This window comes from Dunckerocampus dactyliophorus, chromosome 21, assembly GCF_027744805.1.
Source record: "Dunckerocampus dactyliophorus isolate RoL2022-P2 chromosome 21, RoL_Ddac_1.1, whole genome shotgun sequence".
NCBI classification, from domain to species: Eukaryota; Metazoa; Chordata; class Actinopteri; order Syngnathiformes; family Syngnathidae; genus Dunckerocampus; species Dunckerocampus dactyliophorus.
This window is the reverse complement of record NC_072839.1, coordinates 16,390,340-16,408,249: the sequence shown is the minus strand read 5'-3', so window position 1 is coordinate 16,408,249 and position 17,910 is coordinate 16,390,340. Positions and strand designations below refer to the sequence as shown.

Here is a 17,910-nt window from a genome sequence, read left to right as displayed (position 1 = left end):
GATGTAAAATACTTATTTTGTGGAGTAAATAAAGGCCAGCAGTCAATCGTCAGTTTACAAAATGTTTTATTATATGGAGGGACAGGTTGTCAAAATGGCTTTGATGGAAAGAGACTGTTGTTGAACAGCAGCTTAAAGTGAGAGTATGAAAAAAAAGCAGCTTTGTTTGCTCTGCAGGACCGTTCAAGCTGAAATATGTACAACACAAAAAGGCAAAACAAGCCAAAAGAAAAGTAAGACACATTTTTGAAATGTAGAAAAAAGCAGTACTGTAAATACTTTACACCGATAAACACTCACTGTTTGATGTTTTGTACAAGAGAAGAACTCTGCATGGATTTCAAAGTTCAAAGAAGCAGGGGGGAAACAAGGCAAAAAATCAAAATCAAATCCAATGTGCACTTTGTGGCAATTTTGCAGTCTACAAAGAATGTTTGAACAAGCAGGACCTGCATGCATGGAAGGATCCTCGAAGGCTGCCGAGATATGTACAGCCACTCTCTAGCGCCCCCTAGCCCACACGAGCAGGCAACTCTTCATCTTCAGCTTGTGAGAGTGTGATCAAAACTGTATAATATATGCAGTTTCTATTCACAAAAAACATTTGAAATTGCTAAACACACTGTAACACCAGTCACAGACTTTCCGAAGAAAAATCGGAATACAATCAAATTCATCTTTTGAGCGGCACCTTCTCGAAAATACTTCACAATGTTAACTTCCATAAACGTCTGTATAGTTCATATATTATAAACGTTGTCCCCGATTGAAAATGACTCCTTTTTTGCTTAATAAAATATTCAATTTGTCAGTGATTGATTAGAATTCTACATAAATTAGTTAGAAAATATTAGTGTCATTTCTCTCTATGCTTCCGTCATCCAGGCAGAAATACAACAAAGCCCATCATTTAGTTTCAGTGACTTTTTGAGGGAGATTCCACAGTTTTTCCACGGGAAGCACTGAGAGCACGCCGTCCCCTCGGTGGGCGGGGCTTCCCTGATTGGCAGGCACATCCAGTCAATTCAGCACGGCCCTCCCGCTCTTTTTCTTGTATTATTGCCAACATGGGTACTGTTAAATAACTCATGAGATAATAAGTTAAATGGACTGTATAGATATTAAATACCTTCCTAAACGGGATCTGGAAAGCAGGATTGCACTTGAAGGCGTAAATAAATGAAACCACAGTGCTTGTTGAGTGAAAGTAGGCAGAAATAAATTAAAGTCCTCCAGGAAATAACTTAGAATAACAAAAGTAAACAGCTTGTAATGCTCTGAGCTGATAAATAAACCGCTGAATCCACCAAACGCACGCCTTTGACTTCAGATAAAGTGCTGACTTAGCGGGAATTTTGTACCATGTGAGCCTCTTGGGACCGGCAGAGTCCACTAGCTTGAGGATTCAGCATGGCCAAGGACACAAAGGATGGGGAGAGAAAGGGAAGGCAAAGACCATCACAGCATTGCTCAGCGCTCGCTGTCGCCTCCAAAAGCTAGAAAAATGATCCCTGAGGTGCACATTCAGACCACCGGGCCTCCTCTTCCTCTGCGGCTTCTTGGTTTGGTTTTAGAACGGACAGCGAGGTCACTAGCTGCCATCTCACACTCACAAGGCAAGTTTGGACTTCAGGCAAGGAGGATGTCACAGCTTCCCCCAAAACGTTGACATCTACAAGGTCCCGAGCCATCAAACCTTCACAGACTCCATCACAGACAACTTCATGGCTTCCTCCAACATCTGATTGTCCGTAAAAGTGGTGGGGGGTTCCGGGACGGATTCAGAAAGGCCGATGAGGGACTCCAGGAGGCAGGTGCCGGGGTCGGCGGCGGGCGGGAGGCTGGGGTAGCTGGGCAGCTGAAAGTGGAAAAAGTTGTCCATGTGCTCGTACTCCTTGAGGGAGTTGTAGAGCGAGCTGGACCCCAAGCAGGGGAAGCCGTCAAAGAACTCCAGGTCCGACTCGGACGACAGGCTCAGGTCCATGTTGTAGCTGGCCGAGCGGTCCACGGTGGGCGAGGGCGTGTGTGGCACGCTGCCGTGGAACAGCCCGTTCCCCTGGTTGGCGTTCTCGTCCAGGAGTTCCGAGGCGGCTCGATTGTCCGTGTGCTCGTCCAACAGCGCCACGTCGACGTTGTCGTTCTCGTCGGCGAAGTCTGCCATGCTGAAGCTGCTGAACGTTTCCGCCGACGCCCGCTGGGAAGCGTCCTGGGCGTCCTTTTCCCCGCCGTCGCCACTGCTCTCGGTAAAACTGAGAATGCGGCTCAGGCCTTTCTCGTCCACGTCCAGCGGGGTGCGGCGCTCGCACGGGCTCCGCCCGGCCTCAGAGTCCTCGCTCTGCGCCGAAGAGTCCGACAAGTCCGTCATGTCGCTGCTGCAGCTGTTGTCACCGGCGGACGCCAGCTCGGGGCTGAAGGGAAAGGACGGCGCGGAGTGGTGCTTGGTCTGGAACGGCGGGGCGTCGCTGGTGGCGGCGGTGCGGCTAACTTCCTCCTCGTCGGTGCTGGACTGCTCCTCCAGCCTCTTCTCCAGCTCCAGCTTCATGATGGTGTGGATGTAATGCGTCTGGACACGGGTGGAGTTGAACTCGATGCGACCTTCCGTGTTCCCGCAGCCGTCCTTGGTGCAGCCGCACGGGAAAGACGAATGGTCCATCTGTGAGAAGCAGAACCCAGACGCTGAGTCAGATACGCGGAACAGAAGCCCCCAGCTGTGATTTACGGCGGACGTTACCCGGCTCTCACCTGACACTTGATGCCGGCCAGGCTGCAGCCGCACGTTTCCGGCTCGCAGAAGCCTTGGCAGTCGCAGCCACAGTTTTCCCTGGAGATCCTCAGGTCGTGCAGCTGCCTCTTCTCCTCCTTGTCGATCTTCTTGACACCGGCCGCTTTGAGCAGAGCGTAGCGCCGCCTTGACGGGTACGGCTGGAGGAAGGAGCCCTCCTCCAGGTTGGCGCCGCTCACGTCGATGTCCTGCTCAGGAATGTCGTCCACTGTCAGCCGCTCCGCCTCTTCGCTGTCCTGGGTTCCGTTTTTTGTGAGCTGTGGGGGACGCCGAAATTCCGTCAGAAAGTGAAACGACTTCAAGTCACTTTTTTGTTTTTCTCCGCACGCTCACCTTCAGCTTGAGAGCCTCCAGCTTCTCCTCCCGCAGCCTGTCGAGGACTTTCTCTCGGCGTAGCAGCCGCTGCTCCACCGCAAACTCGGCGAGCGTGTACGTGCGCAGCGCGCTGTGCCGCGGCGTCATGCCCAGAGTGCACCCCCCTCGGCTGGGCACGCTGGTGAAGCCCTGGCACCGCGGGAAGAAGAAGACCGTCACCTGGTCAAAGGTCACATTGCTGCGCCGTGCTCTCTTGGACTTCTTGAGAATGGAGGTCGCTGTGAAGGCGGGAGATGGAACACTTATTAAACCGTACATTCCCACGTTTCATCATGCTTCTCTTCCATAGTCTGCTAGTAATCGTGACATCCAACGCTTATTATACACATTTCAAGTCGTGTAAGACCCAAAGGTTGCATCATGTGGACAAAACGTATTTGCATCTCTGAAGGAACAAGAACACTGGATTTGCCTACTTTTGGAGATCCATCCATCCATCCATCCATTTTCTATACCGCTTCTTCCTCATTAGGGTCGCGGGGGCATGCTGGAGCCTATCCCAGCTGACTTGGGGCGACAGGCGGGGTACACCCTGGACTGGTCGCCAGCCAATCACAGGGCACATATAGACAAACAACCATTCACACTCACATTCATACCTATGGACAATTTAGAGTCGCCAATTAACCTCACCGGCATGTTTTTGGAATGTGGGAGGAAACCGGAGTACCCGGAGAAAACCCACGCGCACACGGGGAGAACATGCAAACTCCACACAGAAATGCCCAGGGGAGAATCGAACCCAGGTCTTCCCGATCTCCAAGCTGTTACTGTGTTGGCCACCGTGCGGCCACTTTTGGAGATTTAAAAAAAAAAAAAAAAAAAAAAAAAAAGTAAGTAAAAAGTATTTTCAAACCAAAAATTGCAAATCACAAACACATTTTCTGTGTTCAGAATGGAAGGTTGTGTTTGGACCAATCAGTAGACTGCACTGTGTCTAGCCCCGCCCCTTTGGCACCCTCCCATCGCGATAGCTACCCTCAAAAAGTCTGCCAAAAAGTACCTTTGACAACACAAACTGTGCTTTACTGTGCTACTTGCACTGCCTTTGGTGGCCGCTAGAGGGCGACATTTCCCATCAATTTAACTGAAGAGCGCCTTCGAGGTCTCCATAGATTCTTTGTCCTCCTTCAGCAAAGCTCAAGCAGCCAATGAAAGATGACCTCACCTTTACCTGAAATAGTGAAGACATACTTCAGGCTAGGGAGTGATAAAAAAAAGAAAGCAAGCTCCCAAAGAGTGCAGTGACAGACAGGCTGAGGTCAGAGGTCTTTTTCTGTGAAAAGAATCCAGAGTCTGCTGCAACAAAAGTGGAAGCACATGTTGGCTCAAACAAGTCTTCCACTTCCTTCACCCTTTTCCAGCCTTGTTCTGAAAGCAGGAGCGTTTTTCCTCAGCACAGCGCTGGACCCGGTGTGCCCCCCTCCCTCGCCCTTCTTCATAATGGAAACACATGACCACAGAGCACATGTGCTGATCATTAGCTTTCATTCTGTGGTGGGAAAAACCTGCTTGGAAACAACGGAATGGATGCACTTGACTACTATTTATTCCCAATCATTAGCGCCTTCTCACAGACCGAGACATCTTCCAGCTTCTAAGAGTCTAAGCAATCTGCTGCCCTGCCCCCACCCCCACCCCCAGCCTGCAGATCCCACGCCCGGCCTCTTTCAGCACCTGTGCTGGCTGGATGCCCGGCCTTAGCACAACGCTCCGTGTGTTCTCAAGCGCTTGGCAGGCGGCCACGCTGCTCTTCCTGGCTCCCGGCCCCTCGCCATCCTGGAAGCCTCGCAACTGTTTGCCCCTCTGACCCCCCCGGCTTGTCCTCAAATGGCCACTGGATGGACGCCCCTAAGCATGATGGGATTCATCCCTTTAATACCGGAAATTCAAGAGGAATTTATGGCTGAAATGAAAGGATGGGAATTCCTTCAGCATTCTGCGGCTTTATTTCTAAAAGCCTCGGCGGCAGGGAACACAAACATTCTTTTCCCCGCAGCTAACTTCAACTCACTGGTGAAATGTGTGGTTGCCGGGGAGCCGGGGTTGCTGGGAGTGGAATCCAGGGTGTCCGAGTAGCAGCTCTCGCCCTCCGAGTCCCAGGCGGAGCAGGCCGACGAGAGGGAGGAGGGCGAGGGCGACGAGTAGCACGGGTCCTCGTCCACCTCCTCAAACTTCCTCTTGAGAAGCCCGGTCATGGCGCTGGCGTGGATGATCTGCAGGAAAGACCACAGAAGGTTCATGAATACTTGCTTCAAATTTGTTGCAAATCCATGTCCTTCATCTCGCACATTTTTAAGTGAGATTAAGAACACGTGTGCATAAGGCAAGTCCATCGTCTTCCTAGACTTATCACAAAGTGGAATTACTCCTGCGAGTCATTTTGGGGTCCGATTTTAGTTCCTTCGTATTGAGAATTGATAAATGAACAATCACCGTTTCGTGGTTGAACACGGCCCATTATTAGTGGAAAAATAAAAATATGAATCCTGAAGCAAATTGTACTTATTCCTGGCCTAAATCAGTGGTTCTCGATTATTTTCTGTCATGCCCCCACTAAGGAACACACGTGTTTTCACGCGATTTGAAAAACTATTGAGAAACTAATCATCGCTATTTATTTATCCGTGCTGAACTTGAAACTGAAAGCAGCAAAATGCAACCAAATGGAGAGCAGAGAAGCACACAAGCCCCACTATTTGGGAAACACTGGCCTAAATGAAGCATTTTCAAGCATTACAGTGTCTAAATGAACTACAATACGAATACAAGGCAGAAGAAGCATTGTAAGTGTGAATGTCATACTGGATTCTACATTGGCCAACTAGGTGTCATTTTTCGGTGAGACAGGCACTAAACTCCTCACAAAGTTTCCCTGGGGAACACATTTACTGTGGCACTGCTCGATCAGAAGTCTTGTTTATGCTCTACTTGGCTTATTTACTCTTATTCTGTCTACTGTATTGGCTAATATGAGCGTAAATCCGTTTAAAGCTGCAAGGAAGTACAACAAGGAACTGCTAATGTGCGGGTCTCCGTTATCTTATTGATGTCTAATATGTCTTATTTTCTCATATTATATCTACTATATCGGGTAATACAAATGTAAAGGTGACTATAGGGATGCTATTTCATGCCTTGAGGGTTCTAATAACATTAAAGATGTGTATTTAGAAGATCATAAACAGGTTTTTGATGCCATAGCTACCAAAATATTCCATTTATTAATATTGAATCCTACTCCACAGAAATTCACTTACTGCGGTGGAGTCTGGAACCAACTAACTGCCATAAACGAGGTGTGACTCTATAAGACAAATGTCAGGAGAACGTCGACAGGGGCGAGGCCTGCCAGTTGGAATATTGTGTTGGCTTGTCGTCAAAGCTCACTTCTGGTCAAGTGATGGCAACGGGTCCGTGATGTCATCGTTTTCATAAACCAGTGGTTCGCTTGTCTTGTTTAAAAAAAAATCTAAAAAACGTGTAAATGAAAGGCTGAAACCATGAAATACTTCGCTTCCGTGCTTCCCACTAGCAGACAGCAAGGCGTTGCACGCATGGTGCTCCTCATCGATACAAGCTGCATGTGAGAGCACCAGCACCACCGAGAGCCACTCAGCCACAGGAAGTAATCAATCACAGCCCATTTGCATAAGTCAACAAAGATGGACCCCCTTCACCCCGCTCCCAAATCCCATCAAGGCCAGCTGAAGCATCGATTAGGGACAGAAGGTGGAATCTTCCACGCTGTCCAACATTCCGGCGGTGCCACGTGAGGGACAAGTCCCCATCTTGTCCCGCGTGGAACACGCTCACATGACCTTCCCAGTGAAGACGCATCCTGGGAGGAGGACTGCTGCTTCAGCACTCAATCCTTGTGAAAGCTCTTGAGGGGAGAATGCTGTTTATCTCCTTAAACGTGGCCTCATGTGTCTTTTCAATCGCACGCTCACCGCCAGCATGACGTGCACTGCGAGTGTAATGTATTGATGATCCACTTCATTTTCCTTTATTGTGTGACTCATTCATTTATTTATCACCATCACAGGCCTAGTGCCCACAAAACAACGAGAAATCTTGTCACGTTTTAATCTTGTGAGATCTATCATATCAGGATAATTGCACTGGAGAAGTGGTGTGCAGGTTCTGCAGCGTGTCGGCTATTAAGACGGAAGCAGCAGTGCTGAACGGCTAGTTAGCGTTAGCAGCCAGCTAAGCCCAGGCAGAGATGGTCCGCGTGACTTGGAAGAGGAGTGCGACCTGCATGCCGCCTCTGTCTTATCGGGCTGTTATGCAAGTGTCAGCACTCCAGTGGTGGGAGAGGCGGGGGGTGGGAGGCCTCAGGCCGCAACACGGAGCAATTATGTAAAAAAAAAAAAAAAAAAAACAAGGACAGTCCTCCCTTTGACGAGGATAAAGAAGAAGACACCTTTGCACAGCTTATCCGACCATGTGGACGCTTTATCACGTCCCCTTGGTGCTCACGTAGTGAATGAATCACCTTGTCCCTCCGACAAAGACCACCTTGCTACAAAACCCTGCATTTGTGCCCGTGCATGACTTTTCACACAAATAAATAAAAAAAAGCAAACAAAGCGGCAAGGCGTCCTCCTGGGAGTGCAGAGCGCCAGCTAAGCAAAGTCTTTTTAATTAAAAGCTGCAGCGAGCCGGCCGGAGGGGGGGGGAGCAGGCAGAGAGGTGGTGTCAGAAGTGGGTCATTGTCTCCTGACTGCAGCCTACCTGACACATTGATTTGTTAATCCTGCTCAACGGGCAGAAACAATGGCCAGAGGTTAATCCCAGTTTGTGAAGCGAAGGGAAGAAGACAACAAGGCTGTTGTGACGTCTTTGGTGGTGGTGGTGGTGGGGGGGGGGAATAATACTAAAAAGGTGCCAGAGCCTGGACTGGGATGCGACGGGAGAGCCGAGCCGGAGCGGCGCCGTGGCGTCTTTGAAAGTGCCGCTAAATTATGCATGACTGTCATTCCACCAGGATAAAAAGGGAAGCGTCCGTCCAGTCTGCTTGGTGTCACTCTCGCCAAGATAAATCTCCAAGCCAGAAGGTGTGTCTCCAGGAGAGCTACACACTGCCCGATTACCCCGACACGAGCGTGACCTCAGCACTGACACGACAAACATCATTCCCTTGGACTTTTCCAAAGAGCTTGCTCATCCTTGAGAAGGGAATGCTCCACAAACACCAACTAGACAGCTGACTTTGTCCTCTTGGTGCTGCCTCGGCCTGCCCTTTAGCAGCAAGCGCCACCAAGAGCGTGGCGGCAGCGGCTAAGGAGGTAGAGCAGGTCGGCCGGAAGGTTGGCGGCTCGATCGTCACTCGCTCCACCCACTAACTGTCCCTGGGCAAGACACTTTACCCACCTTGTGCTGCCCACACTGGTGTATGAGTGTCAATGAATGTCTGGTGTGGTCGGAGAGGCCACGTTCCCGTCAGTCTACCCCAGAGCAGCTGTGGCTACAGATGTGGATTACCACCACCAGTGTGTGACTGAGGAGTGAATGGATCACTGTGAGGCGCTTTGGGTACCTTGTAAAAAGGCGCTACATAAATCAATCTATGATGCGTTTACATCAGTTTTCGGAAATTGGATGATATGGAGCATACGTTTTGTTGCAAAATACTGTCTAATCTTGGGGAACATGTGCAGCTATAATTCCTGACAAATGTGCCATGTTAGACAGCAGTGTTTCATTAGGACACTAATTATGTCTAGCGTGGAGATTATAGCTACTGCGTCAGCCACTGACTAACTAAATGCACATGTATGATTTTCACCCGATTTTCATTCTTCTGTAAATATAAAAATGAAGTTTTGCTGTAAAAATCCAGCTGTCTGATAGGCATCATCACATATTAAAAGTGTCTTCTTTAACATCATTCTAACATTTATTCAACAACTAAGGTTTTATTGGATCCATGTACTTCAAAAATGTGACTTGTTTCAGTTTGTGTCCTTGTTGGTGTAAACATTGCTTTGTCTTCTTCTCTTTTGACACTCACTGTGATGATAGCTCCAACACAAGTACAGCTAAATGCCGCTTCTACTCCAGTGCCACTGTATTCTTTTCTTTCTTTTCATGACGCTGTTTTTGACTGATGCCACTTACAGCCTGATGTAATAGTAGTACCTTTAAGATGTACTGGCTGTATTTGAGTGGAAGGCTGGTACTTCATGAAGTCGTGGTCTGGCAGAGACGCTTTAACTTACTAGTGCTGATATAGCTCACAGTGGGGTTAAATGGTGTTTTTTCTATTTTGCATAAACTCATTCAAATATCCACCAATCTGTCCATTTTGTCTGTATAGCCACAAACTATGCTTCCGAAGTCGCACAAAAAGACTTAAAAGACGGCCTGACCGTCACCATGACATCATGCAAAACCTCACTGTAACTCACTAGCACTTCGTCCAGCAGGCATCAAAGGATGAAGTGCTTTTTTGTCATTTTGATGTTTTTGCAGCTTTTTATGGTCAGTTTGAGGACGTTAAAGCCCTCAAAAGTGTGATTTATTGAATGGCTTAGAATATATAGGTTTGATTTTGGGGCATTTCATGAATTAAAAGATGAAGAATAACCATTTCTATATGTGTCTCTCAGGAGAAAAAGTTTGGCCACCCCTGGTTTACATGACTGACTGCTCCTAAAATATGATCATGATCTTCTCACGAGTGTGTGTGTGTGTGTGTGTGTGTGTGTGTGTGTGTGTGTGTGCGTGTCAGGGCAGGTGGTGACTCCAGGCCTCAGGGCGCCGCACCTCTCACTTCCTGCTTCGTCACCAGGCAGATTGACGAAAGCCATCAAGGTGACAGGAGGATGAATTCCTCCTCGCTCGGCTGTGATTCCTGTTTTCCCCGGGCTTTATGTTCCCAGCGGAGCCAGAGAAACATTCTGTTCCCTGGCTCTGGGGCCGTGGCACGGCTTTCCAGAAAGGAGAGGGAGGATTGTACAAAACAAATAAATAATGTCATGTCTCCAGGCCGCAGGAATTCCACTCTGGCAGCGGGGAGACGCTCAATCTAAGCCAGATGTGCTTTTTTCCCGCTCGGAAAGTCCGACACTGAGGACAGCGAGTGCACTTGCAAAGCTGGACACAACACCTGACTGGGAATTAGCGAGCACGTGCACCTAATCTGCAGACTGGCTCGTGCATCTTTCCAAGTTTGCAGTGGAGGATGGGTGGTGGTGGTGGTGGAGGTCCTGAAAGGTTCAGAGGTCGTGGCGGGACAAAGCAGATGGAAGCTGGCTGCTGCTGTTTTCAGGACCTCCCTCCCCACCGCCAGTACAAAGGAGCGGGGGCATCCTGCCTCACCAACATGAAGCAAAGCAACCTGACATCCCCTCACACACACGCTGCACAGGAAGTGGTCATCTCGCTTATCATGTGTCAGTCTGAGAAATGAATCCATGAAAATGTGAGGGGAAGAATAAGAGGGACGTGAAAGGGGAGAGTGCTGGGATTTCAATATAACGAGAAGAAATGAGATGCGGAAGCTGTGTCAGTAAACAAAGGATCATTCTCCTCATTGCACTCAACATCATTCCAAAAAAGAACCGGGTGAGGTCGCGCTAGAGACGCTTTCAAGTCCGCCACGCAGTGTGTTGAATGTCAGCATAATCATCTTTATCTCCACCATCACCAGTAAAACCACTATCACCAGTATCAGCAGCGCCAAACTACAATACATTTAACATTTAAAACACGCCTGGCCTTTCAATATCATCAAAATGAGAGTTGCCAACATGCAGAGCAATAATGGCTGATTCAAAACACGGCGTAATAAAAACATGAACAATACTACTCTACTACTATGATGATGATAATAGTGTTTAAATGGATGCTTTCTGCTAGCTGACATGTCAGCTGGAGGCGCAGCATAGAACACAAAAGCGCAGCCGGTGTGCCAATAAAACAAGCACACAAACTTGCCAGAAAAGCCCTATCGACTCTTATATATCGACATGTATCGAGCGATTCCATAAACATGTATGACATATGTACGTTAAGTCAGCCTCATCGCCGTGGCGACTTAAAACACAAAGAAAGCTTTCAAAACGAACTAAGTCAGTCAATTTGTGAATTTTAAGGCGACTCACCAGCAGTGTCCGATCACCATGAGTGGTAAAGTGTCCGTGGGCAGTGATGGCGTTAATCCAAAGAAAAAGAATAAATAGGAAGGGATCCCCGCGCTGTGCTCCGCCAAGCTGTGGCCGCTATTGTGTGCCTGCTCGCGGCAGCAGAGACGCTTCTTGTCTGGAGCTCAGCGAAGAGCGCTTTGGCTTTTTTGTCGTCAGTGGAAAACTCCCTCCCGGCGTGTGACGTGACGCAGGCGGTGACACATGCGAGAGGAGGCGGCCCACGCTGCTGCTTCCTGCCTTCTTGCCTTCCTAGCTGCCCGCCCTCGTCTAGCCTCCTCCTCCTCCATCCTCATCGTCATCATCATCATCATCATCATCATCATCATCATCCTGCTGCGTGACTGGACGCAGTTTGCAGGAAAAAAGAAGTGACAACAATGTCAGGTAACTCAGTGACACACAACACAAGTGCAGAGGTGGACACACTTTTACACATAGGGCAATTACTGGAAAACAAAGTATGGTCATTTTCATATTTTATATCATCATTTGATATCATGTTTGATTATTTTAGGACATGCTAAAAATATCTTATATATTAATTAGATTATGAAATGTAAATATATTCATGCGCATTTTACTATTTGTATGTATATATTTTTACATTTTGTAAAAACATATACAGTACATTACCAAATCAAACCATGGCAACTTTGATATTTGTATATTTTTTCATTTTTTTACAATTTTATTATTTTAATATATTACAAATATATATTATACATTTATGATATTTGTATTTACTTTTTCTATTTATGTATCTTTTTATTATTTTTACGTATATTTTGGGGAATTTTGTGAAAACGTTACCAGTCAAGCGTTTGGACACACCTGATTGAAAGCAGCGAGTAATACGCGTCACAAGATCTCGCAAGATTAAAATGTGACAAGATTTCTTGTTCAGAAAAAAAAAATGTCTTGTGGACGCTAATAAATGAATGAATGAATCGCACATGAAGTGAAAACGAACTGGATCATTTTGCTGGTTTCAATATATCGCCATGTGCATGCGTGTCTATTTACCTCCAAACAGGCAGGAAGAGAGTTCACCATCTTGGCGCATTTGTTCCATAGAACAACGGCATGAACGGAATGAGCCCTTTTGACAGTCATACAGTCTCTTTGCCTCAGTGGGTGGAGGCGGGGCCCCTAGCATGCACACAGAGTGCAGAAAAGTGCAACATAGTAGAATTACATTTGTAGATTGCAATAGATTGTCATCATTTTTTATTTTTTTTCATTGTGTTGTTAATTTTAAAGTTTCATAGGCCCAATCTCGTGTATCGTCTTGCCTTGTGAACTGAGTGTCTCGTGACACCCCTCGTGTGTCAGTACGTCCAAATATATGACTGCTACTGTAAATGTAACCATCTTTTTTAATGTTGAAAACGTCAACGTTGTTTGTAAACTACATTTAAGTCCATTGGTGTATGGTATTTTTAATATTTTGTCTTTACATCATACGGCACCACCATTTATTTGAAATAAATCAGTAAATAAATCAGCAGTTGATTGACATGTAGACATTCAGCTTGAATTTAAAGCTTTAACGCATGGATTACCTTTCATTGATCAATAAGCAGAGCAAAACTAGGGACCGGATTGAGTCATTGAGTTATTTGAAGTCCAGTCAGCGGCAATTGCATGTAAAGGATTACTGTAGTGTGTTTTTTAATTTTTTTGGACTTTAAAAAGCCATTGCTGTGCTCGTTAATCAAGCTAGAAGGCGTTGATGAATACAATTGTTTAGGTTCTTGTTCCTGGTCACCTGACGTGTTTGCCTGGCCTCTTGTTGCTAGGCAGAATTGATGGGGTTCACGTGAAACAGGCACAGAGCAAAAGTTACTAAGAAGAAGTAAATAAAGAAGGGTACTTAGCAGTAATGTGCTATAAAACAACATTTCATTGTGCTATGCTGCTGGTAAGGTAGCTGAGGTTTAAACTTGCGTGAACTTTGAAGAATTTCTGTGAGGAATTTGATGTTGCAATGCAGCTCAGCAGCGGCACTGACGCATCACAGGAAGCACTTGCTTCATTCCCATCAAGCTCAGAATCGTTTATTAAGGTCTTGTTCTGCGTTGGCGACCTCAGTCAGTCCCGAGTCATGTACGGGAATGTGTGTCACACTGTTCTCCAGAAACACAAACACACACCCTGCACTCCTGTGCTGAGCTTCGTGCGTGTTTACAAATGCAGTAGCCTCGCTTTTCTTTCATTCTCAGTGGGACCTGAACGCAGCACACGCAGCAGAGGGTCCCGCCAAAGTCAATACAGGTGCTGCGTACATAGACTTGTGCTAATTGTCTCCAGCTAATGGCAGCCTTTTCTCACGTACTTGATGATGAGCTTTAGGGCCCCAATTATGAGCGACCCCACCCAGGACCAAGTCCCCCCCACCCCGACCCCTCACCTCCCCAAGGCAACCAAGAACCAAATCCGGCTTCAAGTCTGACACCAATAAATCCATGAAGAGTAACCATTAACCTAAACAATCATTTGCAATATGAGGGGCTGCTTCACGACACCACAGAAACAAAAATCATAATGGTGTATCCAGCGAAGATGGACGACTTACATAAATGCAGAAATTCTAAACCCATACAGTGTATGGACTGATAAGCTTGTACAGTAATAACCCGCCTCTTTGTGCTTCAAATTTCACGGTTTCACGCTGTCGTCGTTTTTTAGAACTATATTAATAAATAGTGCAGTTTTGTGGTTGAATATGGCCCATTATGGGTGCGAAAAATGCTTATTGAAGCAAATATTGCATATTACATGCCTAAATGAAGCAAGCACAAAAATGGCTAAATGAAGTAAAATACAAGTATAAGGCATTCAGAAGTCGCATTCAACGACTTGTGTTGGCAGGACAAGTCTTATTTTCTCTGATTATGTCTACTATCTTGGGTAATAGGAGTGTAAAGATGACTATAGGGGTGTTATTTCATGTCTAGAAGGCTCTAATAATGTTAAAACCATAGCCTGGTCATCAGGCTAAAGTGTCTCTGTAAGCTGCATCTACATAATCCACACTGCTTGCATGTTGTAACTCCAGTAAGGACTCACCATCATCTTTTTTTTTTTACCAAAAATGTGCAAATTTGCCAGCATCTACTGTAGCTTGTTGTCTCATTATTCACCAAGCACACAGGAAGAATGTTATGGTTGTGTTAAACGGTTCATTTTTCTCCAGGACTAATATCCTGGCATAGAAATGGAAGCAAAGATAAGTGATTTTACTGAAATGCCTCTGGGCAAACAGGACAGCCTTGTTTGGTGTTTTTTTTAGGGTTTGATGCTTCCCTCTACTTGTTTGCTATGTCCAAGGCGAGAGCCGCTCAGTCTGCGCGTCCAGACAGACTCCACCCGTCCAGCTTCCCTGACGCTCTTTAAGACACAACAATGGAGCCTCAGTCACATGATCAGCGGCAGCAGCAGCGGTCACATGCACCTCCGATGCCCTCTTGGCCAAAGGTAATCACGAACACGTTGCCGTCAGACATGCAGGTGACTTCTGTTAATTACAGCGGGCACAGTTGGACATTCCTGCCGTGACTTCTGGGCATTGCTTGATTTTTATTTCTTTCCGTTTGATGAGGTGTCCTTCGCCAAATCCTCCACAGATAAACAGGAAGTGTCTCAGTCCGTGGAACTGGCGCTCGTTTCATGTTGCTCTCTGAAGTCAGCTGTCAGCTGAGGGTTTTTTATAAACAAGGAAGAAGTTCCAGGGAAGACTGGCACATGTTTAGCCTGCCTTCTAAGAACAGGAGTGTGGAGACGAGGGGGAAGGGAGATGTGGACAGGCTTGCATACATTAAGGCCCCCGCTCTCTTTAAAAGTGTGCCAAAGAGTTCAAGACGACACAATAATGGCCTTCAATGCTTTCCATCTGCGGACAATGAAAGCACGCCGTCACGCTGCGCCCGTCTTAGCCTTTTACGACACGTCCGAGGCGTCGTAAAAGTCTTGCTAATGTGAGCGCTGGAGCTCTCCAGGTGAAAAAGCACAGGTGACGTACGTCCAATATAGGAATAAATGTTGACTGCTTACAGGGGTGTGGGGGGGGGGTATAACTTCTTCATGTATGCTCATCAACACCACTGAAATATTAGCAAAAAGGTTCAAATTAATGGTTGGGCAAAGTATTCCATCATCAATACTCACTACTGGTGCTCCCATCGATCGGCCACCGATCAGTATGGGCCGATGTCTGTGACAAAGCACGGTATCGCCACATCCTAATACTTGCTTTTAAACACCAATGCACTTTGCCGTTCAGCTCCGCCTCCATTGACGCAGCCAGCCTATGGTGACCGTCTCCCGCCCACTTTCTCTTCACAAAGCCAAAACAAGAATGTCTGTAGTGTGGGACTTTCTGTCGTTGTGAGAGTGATTTATGTTTTGCACCCTGCAAAACATGCCTTCAAACTCTTCAGTTTGGTGCGGCATTTGGAGGGCGGGCACTTGGCAGGGTGTGGTGAGTTTTCGCGGCTCACGATGTGATCGTCAGTTGTGCGGGGGCTAATTAGCCAAAACGCGGGACACGCGCCCGTGACAGCCCAAACAGTGGTTGGATTTGTCGTCGGCAGTGGAGGCAACGGGTTTGCCGACTGCTTGGGGTCCTGCAGGAGCGCCATCAAGCTGCTCTTGCATCCAAAGTCTCCTTAAAGAAGGCGTCTGAGCCGCTAAGTTTCACCAGTGATTTAGAAAAAGTAATGTGTTTTTGTCTCAATTTTATGGTCCCCTTTCATGATATAGCCCAGGGGTCACCAACATGGCATCAGGGAGCCCCCCACAGTGACATGAGGGGCCCCTCTAGACACTCTTTTTCAAAAAAGCAACTCATGACAAGACATGAATGTACGTATTGCTCTTCTCAACGAGCAGTGGGTGCTGCTAAAAGCTCTCACAAGTGGCTCCGTCTTGTTTTGAGACATGAAAAAAACAGCAAAAAGAAGCAACGGAAGAAAGTAAATTTGTAGTTGTCAGCATATTTGTTTTGCTTTTCATATTTTATCACTCACTTTTTGCAAATGCGTCGTGGCCAATTAAGCAAATTTGGCGCTTCCAGTGTGATCAACTGCCTGCTGTGTTGTTTTATGGTCTTCACTGGCGGATGGCAGGATGATGTCACACTATTTACGTCGCACAAGCACATCGAGATGTCACGTTCCAACGTGAGCAGAAAGATGACTAAACATTTAAAGCGATGTCTTGCAACCTCCCCATCAGCTGTCACATTCATGACGACCCCCCAGGAGGAGCCACAGAGGACAAGATGAGGCAGCCTGCTTGTTGTGGTCAGGCAGGACAGCCAGACGGCCACGACGGGTCTGGAGAACAGCGGCGGCAGGAGGAGGAGGGGCTGATTGATGGCTCCAGCTGTCCCGGAGGAGAGAGCAACACAGGCAGACAGCTGGTCACCTGTAGCCCAGACATGAGCACCAAGGCCTCCATCAGACACACATGGAAACAAGAGGAGGAGAAAGAAGTCTGCTCTTACTGCAACAACAAATCACCTCCTTTCCCTGCTCCTTTGTGTGAGAGTCTAACAGCAACATGGATTCATCCTCCCCCCTCCTCTCACAGCCAGCCAGCCGGCCAATCAGGACGCACCATGGCTAGTTTACTTGGAGACCGCAGAAACTGTGCAGTGATGACATCATCATCACCGCAGATGATCTTTTAGGAGGACAGGTCACCTTTTTTTTTTTTTTTTTTTTTGATAGCTTCCACTCTCCTGTGAAGACTGAAGAGTGTCTCTATGGCAGCGTTTGTCAAACAGTGGGGGGGAACTATACTCATAACATTTCTTCCAAGGTTGTCAGGTCTGCTTGTTCTTGAACAATGCTGGTGCCAGCAACTCTTACAGTAGTTTGTACAGGTAAATAAATACACACGTCCGCCCCTGTTGGCATGTGTTTCCATTTACCTCCCAAATGTTTGCTGATGATGTTGATGCTGCCTTGGCTTGCGTTCGCCCGGTTGTTTAGCGACCAAAATACCGTCCAGTTTGTTTACGGCACCATGTTGGATCATGTGGCCAAGACGGAATCTGGCGATACTTGCACATGATTGCACACTGCATGGTGGGCCGCGGGCGCCAAACAGCGTTTGTTTATATCAGAGCTGCTGCACCAGAGAGATGTAACAAACACATGGACCGCACAAAAGGGTGCAAGACCTCCCAATTTTACAGGTTAAAGAGAAGACTGCCATCATTTCTGAAGTATGTAAATGTGACGGGAGCGGCTCCGTGACGCCACAACACAAACTACTCCGGTTCCCGTGTAACAGTCTGCCAACCCAGCGGCACGCCGACAGTATCACGCATTTCTGCTTCCAACATCCAAACATACGTGTTCAAATTTACCGTAGCATGTTCACGGCATCCCGAGTCAAACATAGCACACGTCACCACACACCTTATTAGGCATCTTCACCGCCGCACGTCCGCGACGTCACCGTAATTATTAATGCATCATATTCTGCATGTAAAATGGTAAATATTGTCTATAAAATGTGTTTTGTGTTAACAATTTTTGGTATCTGGAACGAGTTCTTTGGATTTAAGTTATTTTCCATGGGAAAAGT

At 47.1% G+C, this 17,910-nt stretch overlaps 1 protein-coding gene across 1 annotated transcript; it reads right to left on the bottom strand.

Moving 5' to 3' along the window:
- Nucleotides 1-49: 49 nt before the first annotated feature.
- On the bottom strand, nt 50-11,503 carry csrnp1b (cysteine-serine-rich nuclear protein 1b). Its single transcript, XM_054764919.1, has 5 exons — nt 11,272-11,503; nt 5,172-5,373; nt 3,116-3,375; nt 2,743-3,039; nt 50-2,653 (listed from the first exon to the last, which is right to left on the bottom strand). The coding sequence occupies exons 2-5, from the start codon at nt 5,353-5,355 to the stop codon at nt 1,691-1,693; spliced, it is 1,704 nt and encodes a 567-aa protein (XP_054620894.1). The 5' UTR covers nt 5,356-5,373; nt 11,272-11,503; the 3' UTR covers nt 50-1,690.
- Nucleotides 11,504-17,910: the final 6,407 nt, after the last annotated feature.

Coding starts and splice junctions, on each gene's coding strand:
- csrnp1b (XM_054764919.1), bottom strand. CDS start 5,355: ATGACCGGGCTTCTCAAGAGGAAGTTTGAGGAGGTGGACGAGGACCCG. Junction 3,040..3,115: donor TGGAGGCTCTCAAGCTGAAG/GTGAGCGTGCGG, acceptor CGTCCCCCACAG/CTCACAAAAAACGGAACCCA. Junction 2,654..2,742: donor TGGCCGGCATCAAGTGTCAG/GTGAGAGCCGGG, acceptor TGCTTCTCACAG/ATGGACCATTCGTCTTTCCC.